This window comes from Atractosteus spatula, chromosome 1 (assembly GCF_055471065.1).
Source record: "Atractosteus spatula isolate fAtrSpa1 chromosome 1, fAtrSpa1.hap1, whole genome shotgun sequence".
Classification (NCBI taxonomy): Eukaryota; Metazoa; Chordata; class Actinopteri; order Semionotiformes; family Lepisosteidae; genus Atractosteus; species Atractosteus spatula.
In genome coordinates this window covers 35,028,434-35,040,662 of record NC_142706.1, presented here as the reverse complement: position 1 = coordinate 35,040,662, position 12,229 = coordinate 35,028,434, and the positions used below count along the sequence as shown (strand labels likewise).

Here is a 12,229-nt window from a genome sequence, read left to right as displayed (position 1 = left end):
GTCACAAAGAATTTGCAAGGATACTCTGGTTTGTTTTAGCGTGGTGCAGTAAAGCTAGATGCGTTTCTGTTACTCATCTTTGAGAATGTTTTTTTTTTCATGATTGCTGCCCAGAAATGTTAAAACTCTTTGTTGGAAGCAAAAGACATGTTCTTCCCAGTGAAAGTCACATTGAAGCACAAAGCCTGCTTTCTTCCAGCTAGGAACTTATTTACAGCCAACTCTTTGAGTTTGAACATTTAGATGACCTGAAACAGTGCAGCTTTTATGTCGTACTGCAGTGGTAAGAAAGAGAGCTATTGGAATGTCAAGCACGTGCCCTTGTTGATTTGGCTGGTAATTCGGCTGCAGAGTGACGAAGCATTTTATACCTGACTTTCAGTATCATTCATTCAAAGTCACTTTAAATGAACAATTTCAATTAACAATTTGAAAAACGTCAGGAAAACATGAAATAAGGCATACAGCATTAAAATGATATTTTTTCGAACAGATGGAATAACAAAAAATTGTGCTGGACTTTCTGGTTCTGCCTTCTCTTAGTGTTTAATCTGTACACTTATATCCACACTTTCTAAAAAAATACTTGCATACTTGCAATGTAGTCAGGACCATAATTTTAATTACGGTGTGTATTTCAACTTTTAAAATGCAAAAGTACTAGAAAAAGAAACTTGCCATGCTGTTTATGCATGTGTGCTTTCAGAAAAATAAATAAACAGGTTTTGGATGTTGATCATGTTTTTGCTTGTCATTTTGATTAATTGATCATGACTTGCTATGATACACTTGAGTGACTGACTATTGCGTTAGCACTAAATCACTTAATTAAGGTGACAGTAGATTGGGTACTAGTGATGAGTGGATTTAACCCATTGAATGTGAAGCCTTGTGAGACTGCAAAAAAGTAAGCGATATCCCATATTTATCAGTGTGCTGTCGGTATATTAAAAGGGAACTGCAGTCCCAGTTTCTCAGACCAGTTATTAAATCTCAGTAACAAATAAATTCGTTGACGGTATAGAACATTTTTACAAATTTAGAATGAAGCTCAAATTTGTGAACTTTGTGAAAGTACTGTAAGTTGCCATGTTGTCACCAACCCCTGGTTCCCACAGAGAGAGTTCCCACAAATTGTGACGTGATGCGGCCCTTCCTGCTCGCTAGTCACTGTAATAACTGATGTAATGTGATGTACGAGCAAGTTAAGTACAGGTTGTGCAGCAGGTATTTCAGAATAGAAAGTTCCCAATGTGATCAGCATGCAGAGTTAACAAGTAAGTTCCATTTATTGGCAAAACCGTCTTGAAAATCGAGAGCAATATTTCTGTTGGATTAAATAAAATGTATTCACAAGCCTGCTTGTTTACAGTGTAATAAAGCCACTTAATATCACTGGAAGGTTTGTTGGCTAGTTCTGAATCACAGAATATGGTGCTGTGCATACCTGGAAATTTCATCTATTTTGTGATGTACTGTAAATTGGAGGTTTTACGGTTTATTGTGTCCATTTTACTTTTATTGTGGTTTGAAATTCACTCATCAATGCTGATTCTTTCTAGCCCTGGAATATAACAATAGCCTCAGAGTTCTCCTTTAAAGGTTGGACTGAGTTATCTAAGGTGGACTTTTATGGAGCTATGTCCAATGTGTTGATGAATCGTGGTTTTGTGTAGACCACCCTATTGGACGTTGGTGTGTCTGGCACAGAGTTACAGACCTACACCATCACATTTATATTTATGTTCATTTTTATGGACTGATTGATGGAGTCCCAAGTGTGACGGTCTGACCTGAAGTCTGACCAGTGCACTTGTACTGATTGAAGGCAGCCTCACTGCAAGGTGCTACATTGATTGAAGTCCTAGAACTTCACCTGCTGCATATCCTGCAGGCTCATACTGACATGACAACATTTGAAGTGAACAATACACGCACTCATATTTGTTGTTTCTCAGGCAGTTCATGTCTGTCCAATAAGGTTTTAGTGCACCTGCTGCAATATTTTTGTCATTTTCTTATGAATTTTCTTGTGAATTTGTTACAGTTACAAGGATCACTTGTTTTTGGAGGTAATTATGGATTCTATACAGTGTCTAGGGGTCAATGAAGATAAAGTACAAAGAATGACACGGGAAAAGCCACCTTAAACCAATATTTACAGTTCACAAATTATATTAATTAATGATAGTTTCAGATTAATGCTGTTTTGCATAAAAAAATGAAATTGTCCTATTGCAGTTTCCAAAGTGCATTACAATGTGGATCTAATGGTCAGGAAGTTAGGATTAAGAAGTTGCTTACTGTTGGTCAGAGGGAAGCTAAAGTAATCTATAGTTATTCCTTGCTTGATGATTATTTTCATATACAGTGGTGTGAAAAAGTGTTTGCCCCCTTCCTGATTTCTTATTTTTTTGCATGTTTGTCACACTGAAATGTTTCAGATCATCAAACAAATTGAAATATTAGACAAAGATAACACAAGTAAACACAAAATGCAGTTTTTAAATGAAGGTTTTTATTATTAAGTGAAAAAAAAAATCCAAACCTACATGGCCCTGTGTGAAAAAGTGATTGCCCCCCCTGTTAAAACATAAATCAACTGTGGTTTATCACATCTTTGGAAAGCGGAGTTCAATTTCTCTAGCCACACCCAGGCCTGATTACTGCCACACCTGTTCTCAATCAAGAAATCACTTAAATAGGACCTGCCTGACAAAGTGAAGTAGACCAAAAGATCCTCAAAAGCTAGACATCGTGCTGCGATCCAAACAAATTCAGGAACAAATGAGAAACAGAGTAATTGAGATTTATCAGTCTGGAAAAGGTTATAAAACCATTTCTAAAGCTTTGGGACTCCAGCGAACCACAGTGATAACCATTATCCACAAATGGCGAAAACGTGGAATAGTGGTGAACCTTCCCAGGAGTGGCCGGCCGACCAAAATTACCCCAAGAGCGCAGCGACAACTCATCCAAGAGGTCACAAAAAACCCCACAACAACATCCAAAGAACTGCAGGCTTCACTTGCCTCAGTTAAGGTCAGTGTTCAGGACTCCACCATAAGAAAGAGACTGGGCAAAAATGGCCTGCATGGCAGAGTTCCAAGACGAAAACCACTGCTGAGCAAAAAGAACATAAAGGCTCGTCTCAGTTTTGCCAGAAAACATCTTGATGATCCCCAAGACTTTTGGGAAAATACTCTGTGGACTGACGAGACAAAAGTTGAACTTTTTGGAAGGTGTGTGTCCCATTACATCTGGCGTAAAAGTAACACAGCATTTCAGAAAAGGAACATCATACCAACAGTAAAATGTGGTGGTGGTAGTGTGATGGTCTTGGGCTGTTTTGGTGCTTCAGGACCTGGAAGACTTGCTGTGGTAAATGGAACCATGAATTCTGCTGTCTACCAAAAAATCCTGAAGGAGAATGTCCGGCCATCTGTTCATGACCTCAAGCTGAAGCGCGCTTGGGTTCTGCAGCAGGACAATGATCCAAAACACACCAGCAAGTCCACCTCTGAATGGCTTAAGAAAAACAAAATGAAGACTTTGGAGTGGCCTAGTCAAAGTCCTGACCTGAATCCGATTGAGATGTTGTGGCATGACCTTAAAAAAGCGGTTAAGGCTCGAAAACCCTCCAATGTGGCTGAATTACAACAATTCTGTAAAGATGAGTGGGCCAAAATTCCTCCACAGCACTGTAAAAGACTGGGGGCAATCACTTTTTCACACAGGGCCATGTAGGTTTGGATTTTTTTTTTCCTTAATAATAAAAACCTTAATTTAAAAACTGCATTTTGTGTTTACTTGTGTTATCTTTATCTAATATTTCAATTGGTTTGATGACCTGAAACATTTCAGTGTGACAAACGTGCAAAAAATAAGAAATCAGGAAGGGGGCAAACACTTTTTCACACCACTGTATACTATGTAATGCAATCCCTATTAAATTGTTTACCCTTTCTGTTGACTAATATATGTGAATATAAATACTTAAGTGGACTCTGAATATAAGTGGACTCTGGCAGATTCCTTATTTTTTCTCCCTCTTTTACCAGATACTTTGTTAAAACACTTTTCAGGGTTTTTAAATAAAGAACACAGTCTTGTTTTACAAATCAGTAAATAAGTCTTATGTGTAAACCATACCCAGTGCTGTTATGAAAGTACTGTTAGAGCTTCAAAAGGAACATGACAGTGTGGTTTACCTGATAAATAAAGATTATTCTTTAAGTAAGTTTCAAGTAAGTAAGTTGCTTGTTTAATCAGCTACATCTTCAATCAGCTTGACAGAAGTTGTGTTGCTAAAGTGAGAGAGAAAACGCCAGCTAGATAAGGACAATCACTCTGCCTAAAGGGGCAGTCTTTTTGAACGTCGTTCAGTCCATCCATTTTAAACAGCTTTATCCAGTAGATGGTCATGGGAGAGCCGGGGCGTAACCCAGAAAGCAGCAGACGCAAGGCAGGATGCACCTGGACTGGATAGCCAGTCCTTCACAGGGCACACACAGATACAAGCGCACACACTTCAGGACCATTTTTTACAGGAGCCAGTTAATCTACCTGCGTGTCTTTAGACTGTGGGGGAAACTGGAGCACCCAGGGGAAACCCATGCAAACCTGGGGAGAACATGCAAACTCCACACCACCCAAGGAATTGAACCCAAGTGCCTCAGCGCTGCAAGGCAGCACTATTGAATTGCAACCGAAATGACTGATTTGGACATTATTTTAATAATGTTAAAGACCAGTTTTGAAAATTCCTCAGATTCCAACATGGTAGTAAAACCATGAGACCAATAACTAGCATACAGTACCTGTGATGAAATTTACCATTTGCCTTTTGTAATCATGCTAGATGACATGGCCTTTAAGCCAGGGCTTTGTATTTCTATGTCATTTAAAAATTCTGTTCTCGAGAAAAAATATTCTGACAACAAGTGTTCCAGCAACTTTGTTGTTTCAGAATAAATATTTTAGAATCTGCTATACCATTTACCATATGTAATTGCAGAACTAAGCAATAATCAGCATTATTCTTCTGCCTACTGAATGATCAATTTAAAACATCCTGCAAATATATGCCTTAGTTAATACATTAGTATATACTATATGGTATACAAATAAACAAGACCATTTTCTTCAGTTTAAGTTTTCTTTATAGCTGTACTTTTATGTACCAGCATGCACAATGTAACTTCTGCTCAACATTGCTAAAAGAAAAATGAACAACAAAATGCTATGTCAATTTAAGGAGGCACAAACAACACCAGTATATTTGAAACTCCTTAACCTTTGATGTCCCACTGGTAGTACTCCTTATGTAAAGAATAATCAATTTTGTTTGTTCCTATTCAACAGGAGAAAGACAAACCTTTTTAATTGAACAAAAAGAGTATAGTACAGTACTATGCATGGATAACTTACCTTTATATGATTTTTCACGGTTGATATCAATCAAACTACAAAAAGGATATAGAAATTAGTTTGAAATGATCAATGCTATTTTTAAACACACAATTAAAACAAAAGTATGGGCATTATGAATGTATATAATCAAAGGACTACACAAAAAAGATACGAAAAGTTCATCAAGAGAGTGAACTGGCATGGGAAAGTACTGTATAGAGTTCAGCACATTTATGTGATGTGGGGCACATGTAAAGTGTTGGAAAGGGCGGATGTGAGGTTTTGTAGTTACCAGGAATTAGTTTAGGACACACCTGGAGACCGTGAATAACTGCTTTGTGCTGCCTGACCTAGAGTTTAATATTTGGTACAATATCTTTGCTTTCCACGTGAATTGCAGCACAGTGAGAGGAAGAGTTGTAGTGAGTGGAAAGCCATGTACATTCCTAGCAAACAGCTGTGTGAAATGGAGATGAAAAGGTCTGGAAACTACACAACCCAGAATCCTTGGCTAGCAGAAGAAAAAAAGAATCCCAGCTGAACTTGCTCTCTGGGGTGCAACAATAAGAAGAGTAATAATGGCCACTGGACAAAGGATAAAACTTCCTATCCAAAGAAAAGGGGAGGGGAAACATTTTTTTTTAATTACCCGGAAAAGATAATGATATGGGTAAAGTTTTTGCATTTTCTCTAAGGTATTTCATATTGCTGAACAGATTAGGTGTCCAAAAATCGAAAAAGGGCATTAGTGCTCAACTGCTGAAGGTTCTGATTTTTTGTGGCTTATTTTCTTGTGCACTCATAGTACAGGAGACAAAGAGTCCTTTACTGAATTATTTGGGTCATGGAGTTTTTGCCTAGTGAACATTCTGCTTAAACAACAAAAAAAGATGCCCTGAGATACATTCTTCCACTCAGTGCCACAGTATTTAGTGTTAATACTATAAACAGTAGTCCACAAGCTTATTCATATCCTCAAGGAATCATAGCTAAGAGCTAATTTGGTAGGAAAACCCAGTTTGATAGAAACAAGTTCCAAACCAGTAACTTGCATGACTCTCAATATTGTTTGTATTAACAGAACATTGGTCACAAACAGATCTGTTATTTGTAATTATGAAGGATTTTTATCACATTCATTAATACACTGGCAGTACATTTTGTGAACCTTTTTTGGCTTTGACAACCATGCAGAAGCACTTCCTGTAGCATCTTTTTAGGTTCATGAGGGATATTTGTTCACTTCTCCATCAAGAACCACTTCATTTCCTCCAGGTTGTATGATCTGTGCTTGTGTTCTTTCTCCAGGTTATGCCCCAACTATTCTACTAGATTCTGCGATAACCATTCAAGAACACTGATTTATTATGCCATCTTAACCTGTAATTGTTTCATGATATATAAAGTCTGTTTGCGACTAAGCTTGAGCATTATGTTAGAAGGCGTAGTTCTTCTAACCTGACTTTCCAGGTAAACTCAGTAATCCATATATCCTTCAGTTCTATGACTCAAGGACCAGAGGATGCAAACTAAACCTATAGCAAAACAGTTCTGGGTCTCTTCTTCACAGACATTGAAGATTACATGTTCTCAACAGGAGCTTCACTTTCCTGCCCTAATCATACTCCTGGCGACACTGCTCAAAATCTTAATTTGTGTTTCATCCAGCCACATCAAATGGTCCTGTTAGCAGTTGGAAATCAATGTTTTGCTGTTCGGCATATTGTTTCCTTTTTATGTTGCCATGGAACACAGGTACAAAACCCAGATTTTGAAACGCACACAGTTTTCTTATTGCACATTTGGGTACATTTTATTCTCTCTTTTCCTGAAAGAGTAGCAATCATCTGATTATTCTTGAACCTCTAACAATGGACACTATGGTTAAATTGGGGATGTCTTATGTTTTTTTATAATTATTTCTCAAGTTGTGGAGGTAGATAATACTTTACCTTTCTTGATTCACAATTCTCTTCTCTGTGATGAGGAGATACTTAGTTTTCTGTGTATGTGTTCAGCAATCTTTAATACGTATTGGCAATGAAGGTGACTTCTAAAAGTTTCTGAAACTTTAATACACTACCAGATGACTAAAAAACTAGAGGATTAAATGGAGAGTGTTTATTTTCACCAAATTTCAAGTGTATGAAAAAATGTGAAGATTGTATGTTTAAGTAATAAGAAAAAAGGAATTATTCCACAGCTATACTATTGATGTACTGTATATAGAACAATGCATAAATGATGAAACTTCTTGATATATGCCTGCTTCTTCCGTGCTAAACAAACTAATTTACATTTAATCTTAAATGCATAGAATTGAAGATTACTGTGTTTTGTGGAGGTAGATCTGAAGTTTACTATAGAAAGGCTGTACACAATCATAGATATTTCTTTAATTAAGTTGGCAGCAATATAGCATGTGGAAAAAGTAATAAAAGTGACTGCCAGAGTATCTGCTGAGGTAAATATAGATCTGCATTCAGAGCTATTAAACTTTGCCCATTTGTGATTCAGAGGTCTCCCTGGGACAGTAGAATACAAATTAATTATATCTGACAACCATAGGACTTCCCCAGCACTAAGTCAGGCAGCATTATAGAACAAGTGCAGTCTCTTCCCATGGGCATCTGTTGCAAATCTATTGTGACAGCAATTTGAACATGAACAGAATGATCAAAGACAGTTGTCTTTGCGTTTTAAAACAATATGGCTAAAAAACAAAATGAGTCTTGCTGGCTATGAATACATTAAACCTGTTTTATTTGTTTTTGCTGCCATTTATATATATATTTTTAATTTTTGTTGTAGGCAGAATGGGATACCCACATCCAGGAACAGACAATCTTCTTATGCTAAATGGTAATTATGATGAATTTTTTTCAATGTGCTGTATTTCGTTAATTTTGTATTTGACCGAGCACTACACACAAGAATAAATGTTTGCTGTGTGTTCCCACGTATTGTGGCCACCAAGAAACTGTTATGAATTTAAGTTTTAATTCCTGCAGACCATGTGTTGATTATTCCTAACTTTTACTGTTACTACTGTGTATCCAAAGCACACCCTGCCCTCTGGAAGATTTGCAGTTTCAGCTCATTATGAAGACTAGAAATTTATTACCATGCCTCTGGCACAGCATTTAAAATGAACTAGTGGATGCCTGAGAAAGTAGTGTATCTAGGAGTATTTGTTTGTGATTAATTGGATACACATGCACATTGTTTTAAAAAAATGTCTCTGTTGAAAATATCCTTGTGTACTGAGAAAATTTAGTACATTATTTCATCCTGTTTTCTGGAAACAGTTTCCATTGTTTGGAAGATGGCACTAGCACAGCAACCATGAAGATTTAGATGCCATTTCTTTTTTTCTTTTTTCTTTTTTCAATGGAACACTTCACATGGGGGGGAGACACAAGTATTCTAGAAAAGGATTCTTTTTATCGAACATTACCTACAGACTTTGAGACCGCACAAGTAGACAATTCAGTGAGAAAACTTTGTGAGGTCAAGAACAAAAAGTTTTTGGGACGATTTGTCCTCAGCCTCTCATTATAGTGCATGAGCACGCAGGATGAGAGCCATATCGATCAAACTTTGCTCTTCCATGGCAGTTCTGGAGGATGACAGATTTCAAAAGGCAGCAGCTGTTTTTTTCCACAGAGAGCATGACTCATGTCATTACATCAACCATATAAAAAGGTCATGAACAAAGCAATCTGGTGCACTGGATTATACAAGTGTTATTCTTTCCACGTGCAAGTGACCTGGTCGGTCATCCTTACTAATAATTGTAACATCTGATTCAGTAGCTTTAGCCAGGAAAATAAACAAAATTAGTATGTTTCTTTTCCTTTAAGTGGAGTTGGTAATTGGACCAGGAATTGTAGACTTTTTTAATATCCTGATATGATATGATAGGCGATGATAGATGATGTGATAGACAAATGGTAAATATGTTTTGCAATAACTGCTCTTTTAAAAGTGATACAGAAAATCACTGACCACAGAATGAAGTGAGGGTTTTTCTTTCATTCCTTATCTTTGTCTCAAGGGGAAACAGAAAAACGTTAAGAGACTGTCTACTGCAGGAATGAGTAGGGTTCCTTGTCTTTCTGGCAAAATGCTATGCAGGCCGAAGTAAATTACTTTTATATGGTTGGAACTAACTTCCGAAATTTCTGGGAGCTGCTCACATGATTTAGAAAGTTGGCATACACATATTTTGTTGTTTTGTCTTATAATGTAAGGAAACCATTTTGCTGCATGTTAGTTTTTGAATTTAGTAGTTCTATAATTCTTAAATAGTATTACTATTAATTCAGTTCAGATTTATTAGTAAATGTTGAACATTTAAGATGTACTTTTGTTTGTCCTATTTTTTGCCTCTCACTGAAGAACTGGATGCAGTGCTTTAATAAATGTATTAATAACTATGTCTTTGAAGATATTTAAAGGCATCTTGGTCTGTTCATTTAATTAAATAGGCCATGAAAACATATTAAATATCCCCCATCTCTCATTAATATCTTACTTTAATGACTGGAAAGGAAAAACAACATTGTTTATGTTATATTCCTCTCCATCTCCACAGAAAATTTGCCATGGAAAAATAGTTTATTATTTTGAATCCTAATCCAAATTAGTGTAGACATAAAATCCCGAAATATTTAAGACTGTATCTTGGAGACTTGATGGACAATGTCCATCTTAAATTGTTTAAGTAAGTAATCAGGTCTCCAGTGTAGCACAAGCAAATGTACATTTGGTACTTGACGGTATCTGTTTTTTGTTTATTTTTACACCCTGTTGTGGTTGAAACTTGGGAGTTAATGAGGTAAATTAAACCTTATGAAGTAGGTGACTGACATGAAAATAGAATTCACAATATTTCATATTTTCTTTCTAGAGAAATAAGGTTTCACAGATGAACTTGTTACTGCTGATACTTTGCTGATTAATAATACAGTACATTTATGAGTGTCACAGAACATATAATAATATACCTTAGTTTTCATTCCTTGCTATTTTCAAACCTGGGATCTGGGAACACGTGATACCTAAAAATAGCATACATGTGCCATCTTGCTGTCTGTGTGCATATATCAGGATTCAGCTCCAGGCACTTCACCTTCCTGCCCTACTATGATTTCTTTCAGTACTACTTTGTCAGTCTATAGTACGAAATATACACTCATATTTAACCATAAATTGCTACAGTGCCTAGCAATTATTAAGTGTAGCCTTCTTTTTTTTTGTCTAACTAAAGCGCCATTATTGGCATATTGTTGGAAGGCTGTCTCGTCTGTGTCAAAGCACATTCCATGGTACAAACCAGACTGTGACCAGACACAGGAGTGAATGAGGAGGTGTAGGCAGACTCCTAACCAGCCCACCTTCGGAACCAGTGAGCCGCTCATTACAGGCACTACATCTCCATACTGCAAGGGAGACATGCCCCCTCACTAACAGCACTGCACGCCTTCAAGCAACTGGGAGGCTGCAGGGGTTGCTGTGTTCTTGAGAGTCAAGAGAGCCCTGGTCCGCTGATCTTCCCCTGTCCTGGATGGCACTCCAGTGTACCGGCACAGTGTACCGGCACATGAGAAATCACAATCGCAGCCGGCTAGTGATGTGACCCAGGCTGGCACCCACAGTAATAGAGCCATCCTTGATATACATCTGTTAAATGAGACCGCATGTGCTAGAATATTTATTGTCATCAGAGTGGGTCAGTCACAGTGTTTTTAAAGAAAGTGTGCTTTTGAAAAGCAAATCTTGATAAGAGCAGGTATTCTCGTCATAGTTTTTGCAATGATGTAAACTTTAAAAAATTTGTAATCATGCATTGTTTAGAAATTTTGAAAAGAAAAGTATCTTTTTACTTAGTTACAATTATAATAAAAAAGGTTATTTGTGTTAAATCAATCAAATACAAGACTACACCTTCTTTATTGAACTCGGCTAATCACACTGCAGAAAACAGCTTAGTTATGGTCATAGTTAATATGTGAGATATTTTTCATTTGAAGTATCAAAGTTTACAATTATGTTGGTTGTCAATACTCTAGTCCAGGAGCTGGCAATATTGTTTGTCAGGGTGCTTAAAAATCTTGTTCACCCAGGCTGTAACAAAATTGTCATTGAATAGAGTCAGTTGGTATCTGAAATATTTTTTAAATATAGAAAGATTATAAACTGTTGTTCTCATCTTAGCGCTTCATTTTCTGCTAAATGGTGTGGATCTTGGAGTGAAAAGTTTGGACGATCTACAATAGACATCAAACGGAATGATGTTGTGTTTGAGGGTGGAATGGTAGCCCAGTGATTAGCATAGCTGCCTCACAGCGCTGGAACCCTGGGTTCAATTCCGGACCTGGGGTACCATCTGCGTGGGTTTTGTATGTTCTCTCCTTGTTCTCATGGGTTTCCTCTGGGATCTCTGGTTTAATCCCGCTGTCCAAAGGCATACTGGTAGGTTAGTTGGCTTCTGGGAAAGTTGGCCCTGGTGCGAATGTGCATGTGTACATGTTTGTGCCTGTGTGTGCCCTGCGATAGACTGGTGTCCTGTCCAGGGTGTACCTTGCACAAGTTACGTGCCGAGATAGCCTCCAACTCCCCCTGCGACCCTGTGTGAAACACTTGGAAAATGAATTGATAGATGTTTTGAATGAGAGTTGCACCTATTTGGCAAGCTTGATAAATGCGGCGTGGATAAGATGGATAAGTGTAAGATTAATAATTCGACATTTAAATTTCACAGTTCATTAAAAAGAATAGGGAATTTGTTGAGGCCTGTTAGCTGTAGAAAAAG

General features: G+C 37.3%; 1 protein-coding gene across 4 annotated transcripts in view; it reads left to right on the top strand.

The window, feature by feature from the left end:
• The window catches only part of cpeb2 (cytoplasmic polyadenylation element binding protein 2), a 57,915-nt gene that overhangs the window by 27,335 nt on the left and 18,351 nt on the right, over nucleotides 1-12,229 (top strand). For all 4 annotated transcript variants that reach the window (XM_088926488.1, XM_088926487.1, XM_088926486.1 and 1 more), the window contains one exon: nucleotides 8,224-8,274. In XM_088926488.1, the coding sequence (XP_088782614.1) occupies nucleotides 8,224-8,274 (51 nt within the window). The remainder of the gene's footprint in view (nucleotides 1-8,223; nucleotides 8,275-12,229) is intronic.